General features: G+C 39.6%; 1 protein-coding gene across 2 annotated transcripts in view; it reads right to left on the bottom strand.

Annotated features, from left to right (window-relative positions):
- The window catches only part of LOC115040663 (C-myc promoter-binding protein-like), a 65,581-nt gene that overhangs the window by 15,818 nt on the left and 26,602 nt on the right, over positions 1-23,161 (bottom strand). The window contains exons 6-21 of one of the 2 annotated variants that reach the window (XM_029497564.1): positions 21,649-21,941; positions 20,706-20,772; positions 20,530-20,588; positions 20,287-20,431; positions 19,397-19,572; positions 18,658-18,758; positions 17,084-17,299; positions 13,374-13,519; positions 9,382-9,515; positions 8,484-8,613; positions 7,519-7,725; positions 7,222-7,350; positions 4,575-4,716; positions 2,050-2,163; positions 532-651; positions 116-265 (exon numbers count right to left, since the gene is read on the bottom strand). In XM_029497564.1, coding sequence (XP_029353424.1) covers positions 116-265; positions 532-651; positions 2,050-2,163; positions 4,575-4,716; positions 7,222-7,350; positions 7,519-7,725; positions 8,484-8,613; positions 9,382-9,515; positions 13,374-13,519; positions 17,084-17,299; positions 18,658-18,758; positions 19,397-19,572; positions 20,287-20,431; positions 20,530-20,588; positions 20,706-20,772; positions 21,649-21,941 — 2,329 coding nt within the window. The remainder of the gene's footprint in view (positions 1-115; positions 266-531; positions 652-2,049; positions 2,164-4,574; positions 4,717-7,221; positions 7,351-7,518; positions 7,726-8,483; positions 8,614-9,381; positions 9,516-13,373; positions 13,520-17,083; positions 17,300-18,657; positions 18,759-19,396; positions 19,573-20,286; positions 20,432-20,529; positions 20,589-20,705; positions 20,773-21,648; positions 21,942-23,161) is intronic. The other variant, XM_029497565.1, reaches the window with a different exon arrangement.

Below are 23,161 nucleotides of genomic sequence, written 5' to 3'. Positions count from 1 at the left end.
ATTCCTGTGAGTTTGCACTTGGGACCAAAGCTGCCACCCTTCTTTGGTGAAGTCACTTTTTCCAAGAAGAGGTATTAACAAAGACCTTTGTACTTTTTGTCCACTGACTTTATACCTGTGCTGACAGAGCTCTTGGGTTTACAGGACAAATCGTCGTACGGACAGCTGCTGCGGACAATGCCTCTGGGCTTGAAGGAGGAATGGATCTCTGTATCCAGCTGAGGAAGACAGTCTTTACTTCCTTTGGAGCTCTCTGTCTCCGACACTAAAAGCACAAAAATTGCAATTTCAAAAAGTTTTAACTTTGTGCATACCAACACCAAACGGCTCTAATAAAAAACCCAATGAAGGAAAACATGTAACTGAAATGCTTTGATGTGCATGAGAAACCAAAAAGAATAAATCATCTCTGGAGGAGACAGGAAGATCAAGCCAGAGGAAGGGGAACTCCCATCACTACAAGGCTGCCAAGTTATAATTGTTATAGATAGTACATTCAACTGAATTATCAGAACGGATCTGAGTACTAACAGGAACTGCAGTCGCTCTCCTTCTTGTCATCCTTGTCAGGGGCCAAGTCCTGAGCACTTAGGTCTCCCCTCCGAACCTCCTCTTTGGACAGCGAGTTATAGCCCAAATCTGACTGATCTCCTGGAGAACGAGACCAACAGAGGAAGATCCAAATTATATAGAAGTAAGGGGACACAAATGAAACTGACACTGACATTTAATCACAAAAATGAAAAAAATCACAGTATATGTAGAGAAAGGATTTAAAGTGGCACCTCCTTTCTCATAATAGTTGCGTTTCAAGACCACTGCATGTGACAGGGTTGATGGCCAAGTCCCTTATTTTCACGGAACCTATTGAACTGCTGCAGTTTTACACTATGGTAGGCAAAAAAAAAAAAAAAGAGGAAGTTCTTCCCTTTCATCTGCTCAACTCTGCAGGGACATGAGGGCCAAAACAGCAGCTAAGCTGTGTAGGATAAAAGAGCCCTCCTCAGGGCATGCAGTCCTCAGCTCTACAGTTACTTGAAGCAATGAAACTACAGTTTCACAACTGTTGATGAATTTAACTCCATCACTCCAGGCCGACATTTCCATCTGTCTCTTAAAGTTCTTGGTCTCCTGGCAACTAGCTGTAAGATCATATGCTCTCATCTTTCATCTTTCCCATGATCCTCCCTGGCCTTGTAGTCTCTGAATAAGTGAAGAGGCAACATGGCGCAGCGTCAGTACAGTATGGAGCGACTCACAAATGATGGTGAGAGAAGCAAAACTCATTGTAATAATCACTGAACAGCACATCAAGGCCCCTTGCTGAGCTATGAGCTGTAGCTCCTTCAGCAAAGTCTCCTGCAGAGGTGCTATCATCATGATTAAAATGATTTTTTCAATCAAGAAGAATGCTGCTCTCAGTAATTCCCTATGATTGACAATGACAAATCAGTTTGCGGTTAAACACGGAGGAAGAGAGTAAGAGAGAAGACCGAGAGTGGAGCAGCAGACTGTTATGTGTGGATGGAGATACAACACAGTGGAGGGAAAAAAGAAAACTTAGAGAAAGAGAGAGAATAAAATAAAATCACTGACCAGGCAGAAATCAGAGAGACTCAGACAGGTAGAGAGGTTTACCTGGATGGAGAGTGGCTTCTCTGAGCTCAGAGCCCCCCCAGCGTGAGTGGGCCACCGGGGCTCTGGCACCCACGCTGCCGCCCCCACGGTGGACTGCATGCAAGGGCAACACAGGCAGGGCCAGAGTGAAGGGCAGGGTTAGGGACAGAGCAGAGCAGAAACCACAGCCGCAAAACCAGGGAGACATAGATGGACAACAGGGACGGGAGAGGGGGGGGCAAACAAGAAAACAGGCAGCGGAGAGAAATGAGGAAGAGGCCGGTCAGTGAGCGGGACAGATGAGGGAGGAGGATAAAAAAACAAACAAACAAAAAAACAAACCCCATCATTGAGCAGCAGGAAAAAAGAAGATGTAGAACAAAATGGCTGCCTGTGAAAAGAGGAGTCAAGCAGCAGCCATTTGAAGTGTACCTGTGCTAGATCTATCATCAGTGGGGTCAGTGGCGTAGTGGCCCTGCTCGGCCAGGTTAGTGTCGGCAGAGCTATCCAGGCTGCCGTGACTCACAGCGTCCAGGTCACTGCCATCTGCCCAAAGACAACAGCGAATTATTGTCAAGTGTTTATTGTTGTTCTTGCTAATTTAATAGCTTTGCAGTGATTTTTTTTCTTGTATCTAATGATCATCTTATCAGTCATTTCATTACCAATGAATTGCTCATGTAAAATAAAGTCTTCTACTCAGGGCACAGCAGCCCATGTGAACAAGCACAAATGTGGAACTTGTCTACTATTCATTAATCTATCTGACGTGGAGATTAAAGTTTACAATAACTATGTTATAATGTAGCATTTACATCAGGGGGGCTTAATTTATAAAACAAGCCCTTACCATTCTTTGGGTATATAAATCCAAGAAAACTGCAGCACAGCTCTTTCTGTCAATTCCCCATAATAATTTCTAAACCACACAAGAATGAAAATTCTTGTTTTCAGGAAAACCTCCTACAAATGTATCAGAAAATAATGGGATATGTCAAATTCTGCACAATGGCCATTTCTCTTCATCTTTCCATTTCTGTCATATTTCTACAAAGATGTAACTTATAATGTTTGGGCTGAGAGTGCAGGCCAGTGTCTAAAAAGTTTGAACTGTGTAGTCCACAGCTTTGATAAATCCAAGTGTACCCAGTAGACTGAATCAGCTGTGAACACGGGAGGAGCGTGGATGGGCGTGTTGATACTAACCACTGGTAACAGACAGTGTCTTAAAAAAGCAGGGATTAGCAGGATAGGGATTAGCATGCAAGTGTTCACTGGCATGCAGGGGAGTTACATCACACACATAACGATACTAGTTCTTTTATGGTTGGTAGTTTTGACTTTCTTATTTTCCTTTCTCAATTTGGAAGTGTATGTGTATGGTCATGTTGGGATCACTTATTGCTTTTATTGTTATTATTCAACAGTTCAACAGCATTCTTCCTGCAACTCTGACATTTCTAATATATATATATTAGGAAGAATACTGTTGAATATTTTCACCTGTAACAGTTGAAAATGGTGACTCTAAATTTGTCTGTAAGTCTGAGTGTGAGTGGTTGTTGGTCTCCATGTCAGCCCTGTGATGGACTGGTGACCTGTCCAGGGTGTACCCCGCCCCGCGCATAGAGTGAGCTGGGAAACGAAGCAACCGAGAAACTGAAAAGCGGTAGAAGATGGCTGGATGGATGGATGGATGGATATACAGTTGAAACCAGACATTTGCATACATACACTGTGTAAAACTCCTGACTTTGAAGAAAGTAATAAAAACAACTCTCTAAAATATTCTCTCTATCATTATTGCAGCATTTAGCAAACAGAAATAATTTTGGTAATCCTAACTGACCTAAAACAAGAGAAGTTTAGTTTGATTTAATTTCAGACAGTGAGAAAAAAAGGTTGATGTGTCTTTTTACACGTGTATGTAAACATCTGGTTTCAACTGTACATAAATCTTACAGTTTAGTGAAATGGATTTCGTTTAATAGGGAACGTGTCAATATCAAGTCAGCGGTCCTTCATGATAGGCCAAAAACTAAAATAACTCAAGACTGTTAGTACAGAGGCAGCAAACCCTCAGCTTTGTTTCCATGTAGGTTATCAAACTAAACACACAAACGCAACTAAAATCCTTGACAAAAAAAAAAAAAAATCTATTTTCTTGAGTAACTGAATTACATAGAATATGTCAATTACATGCACAGGCCTTTTATTATACTGATTGTGAGTCTGTATTGTTCATTGTCTCTGGATCTTTTTTTTTTTTTTGTAAGGGGCTACTGCAAGGTGCTGAAGCCCAATTTTATATACACAATTACACACCCTGTGTAATGTAAAGTAAACACAATGTAAATGTGTTTATAAGTCCAATTTATGGTAAAAAAAGAGAGAGAAATGTTATAAATGAAATGTCAGAAATCTTTTTTTTCCATTGCAGTTGTATCAGCAGTGAGCTGCCATTGAGATGTCAGTGAGATGTTACATTGTGAGCAACAACACACTGACTGACACAACTTGTGCCGTAACTACAAGTTGTGTCAATCTGTGTGTTGTTCGTTGTATTTAACTGAAAGTAATATTCGCAAGATAAGATCCTGTTTGATGTGCTGCGGTCAATTAGCAGAATGTTTGGTGCGTTGTTGAAATTCGGCAGGAAACCTGCTGCCTGTGTAGCAGTTGTAACTGTTTAGTTACATTTATTTCAGTGACAGTATCTAAATAAGGTATTCATCCATAAATGGACAGTATGCCAACACTAGACCTTCAAATTAAAGCAAAATTTAATTTTTTTTTACTGATGCTTTCTGATTTCTTTCATCCAAAGCAGAAAAAAAGGCAAGTGATTTACAGAAGGAATACAAATATAACAATTTAACTCTGATTTGGAAAATAAACTGTATGCAATAAAATATCCATAAACCACTGATTTGAAAGTTGCAGTGTTAATGAGCTACCTGACAAAGGGCTCTGGATGAGGGTGGCGTGCCGTCGTAGAGCTTGTTTGAACTGTGCCACACCCAGAATGACATTTCTCAGCTTCATCCACAGGAAGTATCCTCCCCTGGTGCTGGAGGGCCATGTGCTCTCCAACACTGCCTGGATGGCAAGAGTGAAAGAGACCAAAGGAAATGAGGGAGGATGAGGAATATCAGAGAGGAGACCAAAATTAGCTAAAGCTGCCACATCAGTTTGAAGAGTCATTATCTTGTAGCAGTGTTGCTGTCAGTTCATCTTTTATTCAAATTATTTATTTATTTATTTTTTTGTTTCAGAGTTCTAATCTAAATCCCTGAACACAAAACATCTGAATATCATGTGCAATGCAGCGCCTATCAGTGAATGAACTAAAACTGACCAAATCACTATTTCAAATAAAACCATCTTCAAAAGCTATGACTGCAGCTGTAAACCCGCAGTCACATTGAGGATCAGAAAAAGAGGAGGGAAAGGTGCTGCAGCTGCCGGTGCCAAGTCACATTCAGCACTCCTCATCTGCTCCAAAAATGCACTTCAGAAGGCCCCTGAGAGAAACACGATTGGTACGCCCCTTAACAGGGATACGTTTATTATACTATACAACACTCCTGTGTGGAGGCTCTGAGGATCTGGGTCAGGTTGAATGAGTATGCCCCTCCTGGAGATGCTGTCAGTGATCTTCTAAATCACAGGGATCTAGATTCAGACCCAGTGTGTTTAATAGAAATCCATGAGCTGTTCTTTAAGCTCAATATTCAGTGTGTTTCAGTGAGATCCAGAAGATGGACCTTCGCAGATGCAGGGTGTGACAGACTACAGGCTACATTCAGACCAGGACCATCTCGGACAGGTGATCACCAGTGGTCTATGTCAACCCACTGTGGCTGCTAATTTGCTGTTTTGAAGCCTCCATCAAACCAACTCACAGCTATTTTTGCTATTTAACAACAGCCAATCAAACGGTGGTAAAAACAATTTCATGCAGAATGAAGATAAGTATGTCGTCGCAACATCCCTCCCATCCCTGCATTTCAAAAGTAGGCATGGACAAAAAAATAACACCCGCAACTGTCTGCAATAATTAGAAGGAAATCTTCCCTCTCTAAGATGAAATACTCCACCTTTGTCCTCTGACAGCCTGCTCCCACATCACCTTATTTACTTTTATGCTCCCTGTGCTGTGTCGCCTGATCAAGGACAGGTTGTGCCGTCAACAGAGCCACAACTCTTCTTGAGTCGCGACCATGATATACATGATAGCACACAACCTTGAGGGGAAATTGTAAATGTCACGGATGTTTCTATTCATCTGAGGTCCGCAGAGACATTGCAGTGATGATGTGTCTCTGCCTTGTAAGGATCAGATGGAGAGTAGGTGTCTTGCTGATTATGTGAGTGACCAACTATTAGTGGTGTAACAGATTGGATTATATGATTTATGCACCTGAAATAATCAGCATCCAGGCTGCAATCGGCCTTTCAATAATATATCAAAGCTGTATTTCTTAAGAGCATTTGATCTGAGTTGTCTATTCTATTAAATAAATAACAATACCAATGAACACTATTAACTTATTTCCGTATATTAATGTTAACTTCATCAAACCTTTATTTATTTAACGGCATCTGATTTGCCATCCAATTTGCCAAGTATAGTGACTGTTGTTGAGTTAATGTCCCTGTCACATGAGCATGAGGATACTTAGATTTTTGCATCAGTGTATTCCAAGACTTTTACTGTACGTTATTGGTCCAACTTCATCTATGTCCTCATCCATTACAGATGATGAAAGTGGGAGTATACTGCTGGACAGTCCACCCAGAGATTTGTGAGACATCTGGCAGTTGTAAGCGTGTTCAGGCATGACTCAAACTTGCAGCAGAATCAGGAACACCATGCACAGAATGACAGTACACTGAGTCTCCTGTCAATAATATATTTATCAGTGGTTGACTCAGTTATTGCAGTGGGCTGTCACTGTCCAGACACCAGTACTTTAAACCTTAACAAAACAACAAAATAAAAGAAATGCAAAGCCGCATCCCTGATGTATAAACCCTGTTAAGCCCAGGTTGAGGTATTGTATAGACTTCCAGAAATCATGTTGTCTTTAAAGCTTTAATGCTCTGTGTAAATAAAATTTGAGAAAACTAAACTTAAACTAGAGAATAATTTCTTTCAAACAATCCCAATTTGTCTGTGTGATACTGACTGATTACGTGAATTAAATTAGTTGAGATTTGGAGCATCGCTGATTACTTTTTTATGCTTATCCATTGATTCTTATCCTCCATCTTCATCTCTACACAGGAGCCAATAGGAATGTCTATTCCCATGTCATTTAGAGGCCTAGCTGTCAACTACTTGTATAGCCAAAGTAAATGGGATCAATCCTGTGTTTTTCTGATCTCAGAGTTAGGAGTAGTTTGACATGGATATAGCAATAAGATATTTAGAGCATTAGGGGCTTTGGAGCATATTTTTCATAATTACTACTGAAAAGAATGAGCATAACTCATGATCAGATAAATATAGGAACTTCAAATAATCTCTAACACAACACAAACGTGTGGGACTTTCTCTGTTGAAGTTTCTTTGGTGATTATGATTTACAGAAATTGTACCTTGTTGTAGTAGCCATAAGTGATAGCGTTGGGGTGGATTCCAGCCTTCTTCATCTCAAAAAGCACCCTGACAGCCAGGACAGGCTGACCATACTGTCCACAGAGCTGCATCAAGACCCGGTAGCAGACCTGTATGATTATTACATGGAAAAGTTAACCTCAGTTATATAGAAACAAAAAAAAAAAAAGGATCTATTACAACTTGGAAAGATTAACATGCAAAAGATAAAAAAATACTGTAACTTGTTTAAGGCTGAATACATATAAAGCAGATATTCGTGGGAGCAGCATGTGTACCTCATCAGGGGGTTGCAGTTTCTTCACCTGCATCTTCCTGAGGACATCATAGGCAGTGCGAAGCGCCCTCACCTTGGAGTGGCACACTTTTACGTATGCTGGCAGACAGATGAACCACAGACCGTAGCAGTGACGGAGCAAGCACTTGGACCACAGCTGAGGGATGGATGAGTACTTTTTCGCTATCTTATGGGCCAGTTTTATTTCCTGTGGGTGGAAGAGTTGTAAAAGAAGCAAAGTTGCTTTCTTCAAATCACGTTTTATTTAGTGATTGATTCACATCTTAATATTTTCTTTTATAATCATCTGTGTGTGCAGTCCCTACCTTTTCAGTGTCTCTGATAATAATAACCACAACTTAAAAGAAATCTATTGAACAAATAAAATAAATATAAATAATCCCCCTCCCCCCTTTTTTAAATTAATTAATTTAAACCTAATCTACTCATTGTTTTTACATCTTCAGGTGAATGGGCCAGAAGTGCTTAAACAGTTAAATGATCATTTAAAACAGTCAGTAGCAATGAACCACAACTTGATGATTTTTTTATATTTAATCAAATTTTTCAAGATTCCCTTGAATTTGTCTAGTTTCAATCTAATAGAAAAAATTATTTTCTCCATCATACATTATATATAGTTTCTACCCAATTTTCCATCTTTTGTACCTCAGTCATTAAACTCTTTTCAGGACCTCAGAGTATAATATATATTTCTTTCACAGCAATAAAACTTTTTTTATCTATTTTAGATGTGTGGACTGCTTTCAGCAGGTCTTTCAGCATGCTGAATTTTCAATTGTAAAGTTGCCTGTCAATTATTAATTCCCTTATAATAATTTAAGAGAGTAAATTGTAAATTGCTACTTGTAGTTTCTACTTTCATGCTTCAAGTTAAGGCTGGTGTCAGACTGACACACATCACTGACTGAAGTAGGTACACCAAGGAAGTTCTTTTGTGCTGACCTGTTTGGTGCGTCTAAACATGGGGGCAGGGCTGGTGGGACAGCTTTGCCTGGCAGCAAGGCGTGAGGGAGCCCCCAGTCCTTCCATAGGGTCAAACAAGTCAAGACTTAGCACTGGGAAACCATCATACCTAGGGAAGAACAGAGACAGCTTTACTCACTATCCACTACAGAGACAATGAAAACACGCCCCTATTAGTATCTTAATGGACACTAAGAGAACTGCAAATTTTAAAATCATTTTCACATGCACATCTCCATTTAAACCTTAGCAAAAAAGCTATATGTGCCCCTTCCATCCAGGACCTTTACAGGTCCAGAGTCAGGAACCGGGTAGGTACCATTGCTACAGACCCCTCACTCCACGGACACAAATTATTCAGACTGCTTCCCTCTGGTAGGCACTACAGAGCTGTGTTTGCCAAAACCACCAGTCTTAAAAACAGTTTCTTCCCCCAGGCTGTCTCCCAGATCTCCCCATAAGCCATCTGACAACCCCATGAACATTTGCACATTACTCCACTATTACACTACTGTACAATATTCCACAACAACTATTCCCAGTGTCATTGTATATTTATATATTTTTATTTTGTCTTTACCTCAACGTGTCCAAGATTGAAACACCAGAGTCAAATTCCTAGTATATTTACACATACATCGCAATAACATCTAATTGTGATTCTGATGATTTCTTCCAAAATTACAGTGATCATTCCTTATGTCAAGTGAGGAAGCTGCACAAATCATTTTAGTATAATTTGACAGCTAATAAACACTGTGTGAGTCTGTTCTTCCTCATACTTCCTGTATTTTTCACTGACAAGAATTAACCTCAAAACTGAAGTGGCAAATAGAGTCCTGCAGCCTTGTGCCATAGACATTGAGCTTGTTTTTACCTGTAGCAAAGTGGGTATTCCTCCCCGTCAGGCAGTGGAGGCAGCTCCGGAGGTGTGATAAAGACTGTGTGTTCACTTCGCTGGGATTCATCAATCTCTATGAGCCTGGACTCCTCTGGCCTGTCACTGTCCACCTGCAGGACACATAAAAGACAACCGAGATGTTTGGGAGATTGCACAATGACCTTTCCATCGTTGCTAGACAAAGGGGATATGGTGCTAAACAATGAGGCATTCAACAAATCTTCAAATTCTGCCTTGTGATAAATCTGTGTGTTTGTCTTGCTTGGCTTCACACAGCACCGTTTCCCTTTTTCACTCAAGTATAATTTTCAAGCAGTTTGAGAGCAGGATTTCTACAAAATGAATGTCTCTACAAGTTGAGGGGTGGTGATGGCAGGTGACCTAGATTTTTTGAGAGAACAAAATTATTTTTATTCTTTTTTTAGACTTATCCTACCACTTTGCAGCTCCTCTCTCAACACACACAAACACTAAAATTCAGTTCCCCATTTTACTCCATTTGTTACCTAGAGAATAATCTTTTCTTAAACAAAACAACAAAGCAATATAATTAAAGCTATTAAAGGACAGATCATTCTGGTACAAATTCCAGCTTTAAAATTGAAATTGAAAATAAGATAATAAATGAGAAGAAGAGCAGAAAACAAATAACAGATATACTCTATCTCAACAAAAAAAAAGGCAATGAGAAAAGAATCAGTGGAAATCTGTCACAAACTGCACTAACATTGCTAGAAGTATCTGATGCAACAGTAACTGTATCATATCTACACCAGGGAGGCAAAATATAAAGACTGAAAATAGAGACTGACACTGAGGAAAACTCTTTGTAATGTTAACAGAGCTATCAAATTAAATGAGAAGTGTCCCTACTTCTCATTGACATTGACATTGACGTCAATATAATCTGACTTCTTTTACAACCAGTTTAGTCACCAACTGATGGTCATTAGAAATAATGCAGGTTTAAGGCTCTTCTACATTGTGTTTTATTGCTCAGGCCCAATTTATATCTACTTTTACATGTCTTCTATGACATAAACACATATTTACTTCAGTACAACAATGAATTTCCTTGCAGGTAACACCAACCATAACAATAATCTGTTTTTAGTCTTTGGGTCTTTTAGAATTGACACAACAGCTTGTTCACTGAGTCAACATGGTGGATGGAGCATAAACATGCAGGTACTCCTTTACGTGATAAACTACAATCATATTCAAAGTTCTACTGGAATGTGTAACTGATTTTAGAAAAGATGAAAGGAGACTAAAAACTAAGAACCTAAATCTAGTACATGAGGTGTTAAGTGTGTATCTATCAATATACAAGATTAAGAGATTAGTTGTTCAAGAAGTGTGTGTGTGATGACTCATTGAATCTGAACTGGCACTTCAGAAGAACTGGGTCAGTGTGTGAGGAGAAAATTTAATCAGCTGCAGAGATCTATCACTGTAAACTGTATCTTTTAAACTCAGATTTCATTCATTCATTCATCTTCAACCACTTATCCGTTTCCAGGTCGCAGGGGTTGCTGGAGCCAATCCCAGTTTACACTGGGTGAGGGCGAGGCGTACCCTGGACAGGCCGCCACCACTGGGCCAACACAACATTCACACTCAGACCTACGGACAATTTAGAGTCACCAGTTTACCTAAACATGATGTCTTTTGATGGTGGGAGGACACCCACGCAGACATGGGGGAGAACATGCAAACTGCACAGAAAGGCCCCAGGCCAGGAACCACACCAGCAACCTTCTTATTGTGGGGCAACAGCGCTAACCAGTACGTTTTGATTGCAATTCAATATTAGACAGGCTGTCATAATTAATGTTTAAATAAAATTCTAAATAAATAAAACAGTGGCTGTGGCACTGAATATATTTTACTGCCAACATCTTAAAATTTGTGGTCAGAACTTGATGGTTAACATAAAAAATGAATGATGAGAGGGTATCTTCAGAATCTGAAAAAGTGTTTAGTGACAGAATGTAGTGCTGCCAGCGATGATTTTATTAATGGCTGCTGGAAGGTAAGTGTAGCACTTGCTAAAAGCTGATAGTTTAGTTATTCTGATTGTAATTAATGTTTGATAATAACCTCACCCAGAGCAGTAAAGTGTGGGGAAGTAATGTGTCTGTCCTTTGCTGCAGACTTTAGTTCACTTGGACTTTGTGCAAAATGTAAAAGTGATATTCAATAGAAAGATGACAACAGATAGAAAGGAGGTTGAAGTTTCTTCGGCATTGGCTTCACTTTTCATTCCCAGAGTCTATGTCGACTATTATATTCAGTGTATGGCTATTCATTCATTCATTCATTCATTTTGTTGGGTTGCAAATAGCTACAAAGAACTGTAACTTCATTTTCAGTCATGAGCACCTCTCAGCGAGTAAACATGTGATTCTAGTAATTATCTATTCAGTTATCAGCTGGGTCACCTGGAGTGTGTATTACTGTAGGAGGAAGCTGGAGTACCTAGAAGGAACTGACACGGACACAGGGATATAAACCCCACAAAGAAAGGCCCCATGCCTGCTGACAGTGCTAAATACTACACCACCATGCTGCCTAGTATACATTTGTGATATAACATAAATGCTGAAATAGAGATAGGCTCTTTGCAGTCTAATAAATTGTTTACTTCATTTGTCTTTATCCCCTGTATTTAATTAGTTTTTTTTCTGCAATGATTTACACACTCCCTCTTGGATAAATACATTATAAGATTATCTGTGTGGATGTGGCTGCTGTTGCATGTATTGTTTTGTGTGTGGTGCAGTGTTTTTTTCGCCTCATCCATAATGTAACTGGATGCAGAAAGACAGAAGATTAAATCGTCTATGGAGTCGACACACTTAGAGGACTAGGGAACCCAGGCACCACCACAGGTCTGGGAACACAGGAAAAGGAGGTGGTAGCGGTTGTCACTATGTGGCGCTATGTCTCAATTACAGCCAGATTATCCACACACACTCAGGACCCCAAACACAAGGACAGCCAAGAGTATTTCAACACTGTGACAAATATCACTACCAGAAAGCAGTGACCCACAGGACAGACTGCTGTGGCATGGATTTTAAAACCGCAAACACAAAATGTAACCTTTCAGAAACACAATCTAATGCAAGAGCACTGCTCCATGAACACACTGTGTCAAACTCAAAAATTGCTCCCTTCATGCTGTCACACTGAAGGATACGAGCCCAGGAGACAAATAAAAAAAAGTGGTAGTGCTTTAGGAATCACTGACGTGCCAAAATTCTTTACTCACGACACTCATGAAAAATTGACGGCAGAAAACAGTGAATATGGATTTTCTGTGTACTTTCACTACATTGGGACAAATTGTTTTACCTTTCTAAGGACCGTTAATGTTTGAATAATAATTAAAAGTGACTCAATCAGCGGGAACTTAAATTTAAGACTTAAGCCTGATCGGTTAGTGAGAAAACTAACATGACAGCTCGGACTTAAGCTGTAGGGGAGGAGCATGACTTGCATGGAGCATGGAGCATAAGTCCAGGAGGCAAAAATTGTTTACAAAACTATTTTGATCCAGATTAATTTCTTTCTTTCTGTCGGGGACCACAAACTGAGAACAAAGCCCTCATTTGGAGACATGTACCCAGAGCAGGTGTGTACTGACCAAGTAATAATAGACTTACCTTGCCCCCTTTGTCCGCACTTCGCTCTGAATTGTAGAGCTGCTTGCAAATGGAGGCAGAAGGAGAGAGAAAGAAAACTCAAGAAATCGGAGATGAAGGCGCAAAGTAGGTGAAGCAGCACAGGAATGGAGTGTAAAGTACTAATACAAAAAGTGGGAATTGAAAACCCTTACAGCAGTAGTAGACGCCTCAAATAAACACAAAAACTGATCAAGAACAATAATTTTTGTGAGAAGCTTGGCTGCACGGCATCTACAGGAAAAAACAAACAGCATGCTACAATAATAACAAGCTCACTTTGTCCACACAGTCGTCAAAGAAGGCCAGGCTGGCGTCTTTGTCGCTGACAAACGAGCACTCCTCAATGAAGCGTATGAACATCTGAGTCCGTGTCATCAGTGAGTAGAACTTCTGATGTGAGCGGTCACGGCTCTTCAGGAACCCTGAGGACACACAAGTTTGGTGTTGGGGGGGGTCAGTTACAAGATTTCCAGCCAAATTATTCATTTGTAGGCATTAAATCACACAATGGCTTTGCCTAAAAGTCTTTATAGCTGGCCTGGTTCGCTCATAAAATCCCCAATTCCATAAAAGCCTTGGGACGGTGTAGCTTCCATTTGTCTTGGTTTGGGCAGTGCGACGCAACACAATGCTATTAGTATAGTGGCCAATTTGGGATGTACAAGAAAATGTAGAATCGCTCCTTGACTGACGCTGAAAGCTGCTTCACTGACTAATAAGCCACGACTGTTGAGAGGCTTTGAGCAGAATGAATGACCGCTGGCTCACAGTACAGTGGTGGAAGCCAAACATTGGCCGCTGCCTAGAAAATTAATATGTAACTTTAATATTCAATATTTCAAGAGACTGCTTAAAGAATTTCAAATAAAAGTGCATCTTGTTTCTCTTTGCTTCAAATCACTCTAAACCAAACATTTATTTAAAAATGTAACATTTGTCCAAGCATTTGGTCAAATGCATTTTCCATTTTGAAATATTAACACTGTCTTTTAAGCGGTCATATCAGCGAACGACGAGCACAACGATCAAATTAGTTCAGATTAGCAAATGCATTAGATAAGTCAACACAACTGACATCAACAACTCACTGGAGCGTTTTATTACATCCCTGATGATGCATCATTCAAGGGCAGCTATTAAATGGATGCTCAGATAATATTTTTTGCCAACTGTTTTAGTTATCAAATTCTCTTTTATTACCTAAAAGCTCCTGACCATAGACAATGTTGATAAGACATTCAAGATAAAGTAAAAATGGAAATGATTACATTTAACTATATACATACCTGCAATGATTATTCAGTTCATTAATAAAAAAGATGAATTACTTTTGTTCCAGTTTCTCAAATGTGAATATTCTCTGGCTTTCCTCTTTTGTAATAACAAAGTGAACGTCTTTGGATTTTGAGGATTTAATTAGATTTTTGATGATGTTTCCTTCGGGCCTTTCAGAAATTGTGATGCTCATTTTTGACTATTTTCTGACATTATCAGACTGAGTGATTATTTGATTTATCAAAAAAATAATGGACTTTAAACATGGAGAAATATATAACAGGAAAGCTTCACAAATGTGAACAAATCTCATTCAACAGTTACAGATTCCACAGTTTGTATATCATCAGTCTGTGTAATAATGTCTGCTTATCATTTGTCCTCAGAGTTTTATTTTTGCGAGTAAAAACGCTGAAAATGCACATCTAATTTGCATATAATACTGTTTGAGTCACAGATGTTGTACTGACAGCACAATAAATTTAAAAAAGAATAAACAATCCAAAATTCTTGTTGTGGCCATTGGGTGTGCAAATTGTTCCGGTTTTCATGCACTTTTTCACAAACTGTTACATCTCACCTTGAACTTTTACGTAATGAACTGTGGCTGTCCCTGTTTGCTATATTATGTAACTCAAATTGGACACGACCTTGGTTCCAGTGGTCCTCCAACCATGATTTCACCACAACTTATTTCAGCTGTGATGCACCCTGAATTGATGGCCTCCAAACTGCAGAGCCTCTGGAGCATTTTGCAGCTGTGGAGCTAAGCGACCAATTGGCTCACCTTCAGTCAGCAAACTGCCTTGAACCTTGAGCCACCTACTCAGAGAGTTTGTGTGTTGGTGGTGAGTTCACCCATAGGACACACTAGGACGGATACTAATGAAATCTAATGTTTTGACCAACACCATCCTAAAGAAGGTGATGAAGGTTTATAATATATAGGCTCATTAGTATTAATCAGGCACCGTAACTTTACAAGTGTGACTCAAATTGGCTGCACAGATCAGTTGAAGGTTGATAATGATTAAAATTGGATCAAGCTAAACTTTCTTTCAAAACCTCTGCTAGTTTGGTCTTCCAACCTCCACACAGGAGCTTAAATGCTCAGAGTAGTATTGATTTTCATTGCTAAATAGCTTTACCTTTTTAAGTAGTCTCTCAGTTCAGATCTTATATGACTAAAATAGAAAACAGGGGACTTTCGATTGAACAGCCATGAGGTAGGCACTACAATACAGCTCCTTCACGGCATAGAGGAAGGGTCGCAGAACAACGTTGATGATAACATTTGTGAAAAATTTGCTTAAGGAAAAACTGGAGTTGCCTCCCACTGACAACCTCAAAATTGAGCGTGCGTCATACTTTGGGACAGAAACCACCAGCTGAATTTCTAGGTAATGAGAAAGGAAGAACTGCAACAAACTAATTTGGGCATAGTGAATGTAGTTCTACTCAGCTACAGGTCAGAACCTGGCCATGGAAACTTATCAAAGATCTATAAAGTGTTACAAGAGATCGAAGGGGAGGATACTGAATATATAAAGGAGAAATGGGAGGAAAGTAACATCAAGACGCAGATTGCTCTGCTCTGAGTTTTTAGAGTTCAAAAGGATTTCTCAAGGTGGACGTACAAACTGGTGGCAAGAGTAAGGCAACACATTTTCATGTATTTTGGGACTGCCCATTCATTTCAAAATACTGGGATAAAGTTAAATTGACCATTGAGAAAACAAAAAAAAAAAAACAAAATAAAACAAAACTGAGCACTGATCTGAGTCTGTCACTGATCTAGGAAATTGATTGCAGATAAAAACTGGCAATGCAATCTTGGTTGAGCCTCTAGTTGATTGAGGAAGTGACACAACATGTTCTCCTGTCTAGCTGAACCATTTGGTCCAATAAAAACCTAAAGAATCGCTCAATCCCGTGAAAAATAGCCTGCGTAAAAAATACAAACATGGTAAACAGGTACTTCCCAAAGGAGATATAATTCAGCTTATGAGGACACCTGTAACAACTGAGGCAAAGCTCTTTTGGACTGTGGTCTGTGATGCAGTGCATCCGGTGTCTCTCCGGTCTAGGAGACCAGTTCAAGTTTAATAGTAATAACTTGAGCTCATACAGCCATTAAAAGAACTGAATGACACAATAAATAAGATGTTCAGTATAGTAACAATTTCAGATGCCAGTTTTAAAATAACATTTGGTTGTATGCCCTTACTGTCTTGGATTTGTTAGTGATTGCATTGATGATTGATGTAATACTTTCTCTTTCCTTCAATTGTTGTTTTTAATCCTATTAATGTGGTTGGGCATGTTTATTGATGGACACCAGCTTAACATGTTTTAGCCTTTTAACAAACTTGAAAAAAATGTTTTCACTAATCCTCTACAGAGAAAGAGGAGGAAAAATGAATCCTTAAGCAAGATTTATGCAAAGCAAGGCCATTATTTGTTGGACCAGTGTAGAGATGACTGACTAAACAGCAAAGCTTAAATCATCTGAGATCTAGAAATAACTGTGCAAGTTTACGTCTTTTGAACAGAAAAACTTGCCTCATGACACTGTGGCCAATGGCGGAATTGTTTGGTTCTGATGTCAGGACTTTGGGGAGGCTGCCAGGGAAAAGGACAGCTGTTTCCTGTGTCTGTAACCCTGCTTGTGTTTTTTGGGTGCATGGTCCCTTCATTGTTATTCCACATACCTTGTAAGTCAAAGAGCGAGAAGGCATCTGTGGCTTTCTCAGATGGTGCCTGGGTAATGGGCCGTAAGAATGAACGGTATCCCTTCAAAATAGCTGCCATGAACCGGAGGAAAGCTTCCTGGATCTCCATCTCCAGCATGTGGAGGCTTTTCCCGCAGCTCAGTTCAGATGAATCACTCATGCTGAGCTCCATCAGCCCGTCAGGTCTGCATTGACCTGAACACAGAGCAATGGTCAGCACGTTAGACTCTACAGCAGAGATTTACAATTTGAAGTTTGAAAACTGTTGGCAGCCAGCATCAGACCCCATAACAATACCACAAAAAGTGGTCAGGACTGCAACAACATTTGGGTTCCTCCTGACCAGACAGACCATCCACACTATGTCAATTCCCCACCTCAGTTTGAGACCTGCTTTAAGTATTCTTCTAGAACATGAGGGTTAGAATTACGTATTTTAAATAAATAAACTGTTGTCATTAGATTTTCTGCAAATTCCACAAGACTCTCAACTAAAACTTCTGGCAGGCATATCAATACTCAACATTTCTAACAGCAGCTAAATAGATTTTCAACTTCACTGAATCAGAAAATGTATTCATTCGATTCCAAAAGCAAAAAGTAGCAGCAGGTTTCATGGTCTTTCAGCAAACAGCAGGAAAAGTTCAGAATCAAAACATCAAGCATGCCATCTGAGGGCAGATGAATAATTAGGAAATTATGCTACGATGGGATTATTGCCAGCCTTCAATTTGCTGATGGGATTAAATAGAGACTAAAATTTATTTGAAGGGAGCAGAATCCAAACCTAAAGATGATAAATGAAGTTGACTGCACTCTTTTGGTGATTACACCAACTTTTCTCAATTTATGGCCCATGCACTAGTGGTCTGCAGAAAACTTTGGGTCTTTTAAAAGAGAATCAACTGGAATCTCCAATATAACAGGCACACAGGAAGTGTCAACATTTTTCCAGTAATGACATCACCATGATTGAGATTTGAGAACTGTTCAATGATGTCTGACAAGAATTTGGAATGAAGAAACAGTACAATGTCAATTGAAGAGCACTACTTGTTTTCTTCGAAGTTGGATAAGGCAAAGGCCTCATTGTTTTGAGGCCCTTTTTCGATTACCAGTTGGCTGGACTTTTTACCAAAAGCTTCATGGTTTATCACCACAGCGTCTATCAAATAAAGACATAATTAAAAAAAACTAAACAAAACAACTTTATCATCCCTGCAAACTCACAGGGACAAGTCCTGTTGGTTTTGGGGATATTTTGAGTTCAAGAGGTCTGTGGGTTTTAGTTTAGTGTCTAAGTCCTTGGCTTGAAAAAGTCTGAGCAGCAATAGACTACACTGAAATGGTCATGCATGGCCTAAGTACCTCTGAAAAACACAAAAGACTGGAGATCTGGCTTTTGAATTGTTTCATGTTATTCGACTGAATACAATGTAAAAAATATTTCCAAATTTCACCACTGACCATGAAATTCATACAGAAAAATCTAACAACTGGCACATCTGCACGGTAATTTGTTCAACCACTTCATACATCAGCTTAGTACTCACCATCAACCAACTGCTGGTAGAGATTGCTCAGCACATTCATTAGGTTTTTACAGGCTTTCTTTGGCAGGATCTTCCATGTGAGGGCTCGCTTATCTTCATTGCTAGAAAAGCAGAGACACACACTGAGCTATGGAGAGGCTGAGGGGCTGAAACCAGCATGGTAAGTAGTCAGGCCTGAGGGACTTCAGACCACCTTAGCCTTTTTTTTTTTTTTTTAAATAATCGCTGCATACTATTGTTCATTCTTTATAAATATTGTACAGTATGCAGTTTTAAATACACATATGGTATAATTTTATGTATTGCGGATGCAAACTGTATTGCTTTTAAACTCACTGTATATCCCTAATATTTGCCAAAATTGCATTGCACATTTGATTTTTTCTTTTTCTCGGCACATATGTTTTTATGACATCTGTCATATGTTGTATACCTTGTAAGCTATCTTTTTTTTTTTTTTTTTTTTTTACATCAACCCCAACCCAGGACCAGAAGCTGGTGTCTAAACTTAGAACTCATGACCTGGCAGTAGCATAGTCTGGAACAAATATGCAGCAAAGGAAACGCTGTTGAGCTTTTAGCTGGAAGTGATGAACGTTATATTTTCAGCTCACTGCACTACAGTCAACCCCTCATAAAATGCATACAATATTCATCATGAGAAGCCGACAGAGCAGTGAAGACAAACAGCTGGCCTAAATAACTGAAGCTACCCGAGGATTTTTGGTGTTGCGCTCACTGGAAGATGGTGTTGGTGTCCAAGTCCACACAGCTCACATCTGGCGGGGGGTCATAGAGGTCAAAATAGCGAGAGTCCACTCCTACGATAAATGGACAGGGGGCGCTCAGCACGTCAGCCAACGCCAGGGGGCAGAGAGGAATATATGGGCACGGCCAGTGGAACGGGAAAATCATCTGAAGATGAGAATGAAGGTGAGATGAAGAACTTTAAGTGAACTTCCATGTCACAAGTATGTGATTGACTGCTGGTTTATTTGTGTTAGTGTCATACTGTGGACAACTTATGGAAGTAGATTTGTCTCAGTATTATTTCTGTGAACTAATTGTTCATGTTTAACTTTGTCATTTGTAAATAAGAATATGGCTTCCACAAATATTAAAGCCTGATTAGAAAACTGATTAGAAAACTAATAATTAAACACAGAAATAACTTGAACATATAAAAAAAAATACATTCAATTTATGTGTGAATATATTTTTGAACATTTACAGCTTTAAACTTTAATTTACACATCTCAGTTTGTTATTTGAGAAGTGAAAAATAATTTGTAGATCTCAGTTCTCTGCATGGAGATTTGCATTTCAGACAGTGTCAACCCTCAATAACACTACCTCATTATCAGGCAGGTTGCGTTCATTATATATTTAATTGTGCAAATCTAATAAAAAAATAACCATATCCTGATGTTGCTAAGGCAACTGAAAAACACTTCTTCACAACTTTGCCCAATAGAATGTATGACATCCAATCACTCTCAGCGTATTCAACTTGAAGAGAAATGAACAACTTAACTGGAAAACACATTACAAAAGCACAGAGCGGGACACTAGCATGAAGAGTGTCAGGGAGATATGAAATCACTCTGTACAGTAAATGTGGAAACTTACAGACACCAGTGCCTCAGTGACACTGGTCAGTACGGCTGGTCGTAATGAGTGGACCAGGATCTTATGTTCAGTGACAGCAAACACCAACAGGGTGACGGCGTTCTCTGGTCCAAGGTTTTGGAGAAGGGTGGAAAACCGACCACCACTGCAAACAGATGAGGAAGGTTGCACATTTGAAAGGTATTCTGGAGCTTCAGAGAACATGCAACATCCTTTTCACAAGGACAAAATGCAGAGACTCACCTGAGTGGCAATGGAGAAGACACCGGCTGGCTCAACATCAGGCTGTCGTGAGGGGATAGCTGCAGAAAAGTTGGGCAGTGGGATAAAACCGGCCAAAATAAAAAAGAAGAAAAAAGAAAGATGATGCTCAGCCAGTTCTAATATACACAAGTTAAAGTTCAATGAACCAATCTTACCTGCACAAGGATCCGAGGTCTCTGAGAGGAAGGGAAGGGAACTTTGTGCATGAAGTGAGAGATGTGCCTAGAAGAACAACAAACAGGGGGATGTGAGGCCTAAAATAACAACAGTGTGTGGCTGACTTGTCCACCAACAAAATCCCTTTCAGCAGGGTACAAATTATGAGCAGCAGTAAAACATAAAAAACATTCATCTCCTGTCGCACATAACCTGTTCCAAATTTTGAGAAAAACCAAAACTGCCTTCCAAGCTCAGATGGAACCATTTTAACTATAAATTTTATTGTTTTTTCAGTCCATCAGATGATTTTGTAAGAACAACACCAAGAATGTTGCACTTCTGTCAACCTAAAAAATAATCAAGTGTAAGGCTCCAAGACTGTGAAGAACAAACATCCAAAAACAGTTAATGGACCAAAAATCTGGATCAAAAGCTCAAACAATCATATTATCACGATATAGCATGGACACTATTGTACTACACTAAGACTACACAGAATTAAGTTCTCATAATAACCTATGCTGGGAAAGTATCCAAAAAGTCACAAGTTACTACTATGTTAACTAGTGGACAAGTCCCAAATACTAAGCTTATCCATGTGCAAACTTTATTTTGTTGCTAGTATAATCACAGCCTGTGAAGTTATTTCAACACACTTGAAAGAATGGATGAGTGCAACTGCATCTCACAAATGTTGCTCAGTAGAATAAATGGTAATTAGGAGAAAGGGGTTTCCAATTGGAACCGGCTTTTTTCTAAGAATCTAATTAAATGAATCGTAATCAGTCTTTATGAACCTTTCATCCTGGGGTCTGACTCAGGATGTGTGACATGCTTCTCGACTGTTGTTTTGTCTTTCTTTTTTCCCTCCATTCTGGATTTATTCATTTAATTTTACTGGATGAAGAATTTACTTTTGTCTGAAAACAAAGGACTCACTTCTCAATGGGCAAGACATGAGGGCCCGAGATGGAGTAGCGGTAGAGGAATGTGAGGAACTTGCGGAAAACATCAAAGAAGGGCCAGTGGGAGAGCAGACAAATACACTTATTGGTGTGGACAGAGTTGGGGCTGGCAGCGGTACTGCTGTTGGCGGTGGCTGCCACAGCAGTAGCATTGGAGGGAGAGGGTTTGTGTGGATCCAGGTTCAGGAGGCCCAGCTGGGAGAGCTGCTGGTCGGTCAGACACTCCTGGGGGAAGGGCTCGTAGAACTGAATGGCAGCACCATACACCTGAAAGAGGAGATTTATGGGTCGCACAGTCAGCACAGTCTAAGATTCCATACAGTAACTACACAAGATAAATCCTGCTTACAAAAAGTTAGACACCTCTAAATGTTGGTTTTTCATATTAGGAAGCACTTGGAATTAGCCAGAAGTCGAACTATGCAAGTTTACTTTTTTAAATGCACCTTTCACAGAGACAATAACTGGCCAGAATTAACAGGCACACACTCTCTATGTCAGAGAACATTACTTATAAGAAAAATATCCACCCTGGCCATAAAGGAACTACCAGACAAGAACAGCTTCTTGTGAACCATTCGAGGCGGCAGTGGTGGTTAGAGCACATGCCATGTAATCAAGTGTCCCACAGTCAACTCTGGTCATAGACCTATGCTGCAGGTCATTCACCTTTCTCTCTCTCTGTCTGTCTCCTTCCCTGCTTGCTGCCAGTTGAAATAAAGGCATAGAAATCTTTTATTTGGATCAGAAGGGTTGAGGAGGGATGAGTTGTGGATTTAAATTTTTTCCTGTACTCTATCCTGATTGCGTGGTACAGTTTGTCAATCACACAGTAGCCATTCCACCTAATACATACTATGCTTTATGGTCTGTTTTGCTCAAAATGGGACAATTGTTTAAAAAATGAACCCCATTATTTGTGTTGTTATCAAGAAGACTTGAAACTTGAACAAAAGCGTTAACTGAGCTACAATAATAATAAATCGTGATACGTTTTCCCATTCACTGCACTGCAATGTAACATCTTGTTACAGCCAGTGGAGTCGTCCCCTGATGGTCACTAGATAGAATGAAGGTTTAAAGCTCTTCAGCGTTGACTTCACTTTACTGACCCAGAGTCTTGGCGCACTTTTATTTACAGTCTTTGACACAAAGGCATTTACTTATGTATGTATGAATTACCATGCAGAAGACACCAACCTTAACCACAAAAGCTTCCATCTGCTTCAACTTATTCAAACCTTTACACAAACTCCTATTCTCAAGTCACTGAAATGAGAGCTTCATGACCTGGTCAAATTAATAATGAAGATGAGCAGAGAGTCAAAAATATTTGTGCCATGCTCTGAATTCACATCTGCATTTCACTGCACTTAAATAAATGGGAACATCAATAAACAGAGATAAAGTGAGTATAGTGCTACAAAAAGGTCTCCAAAGCAAGCAAATTAATTTAATAAATAAAATATAAAGAAAAAAAAAACAGT

The sequence above is a fragment of the Echeneis naucrates genome, chromosome 3 (assembly GCF_900963305.1).
Source record: "Echeneis naucrates chromosome 3, fEcheNa1.1, whole genome shotgun sequence".
Taxonomy (NCBI): Eukaryota; Metazoa; Chordata; class Actinopteri; order Carangiformes; family Echeneidae; genus Echeneis; species Echeneis naucrates.
The sequence above is the reverse complement of the archived record's forward strand: the minus strand, read 5'-3'. Positions and strand labels throughout refer to the sequence as shown.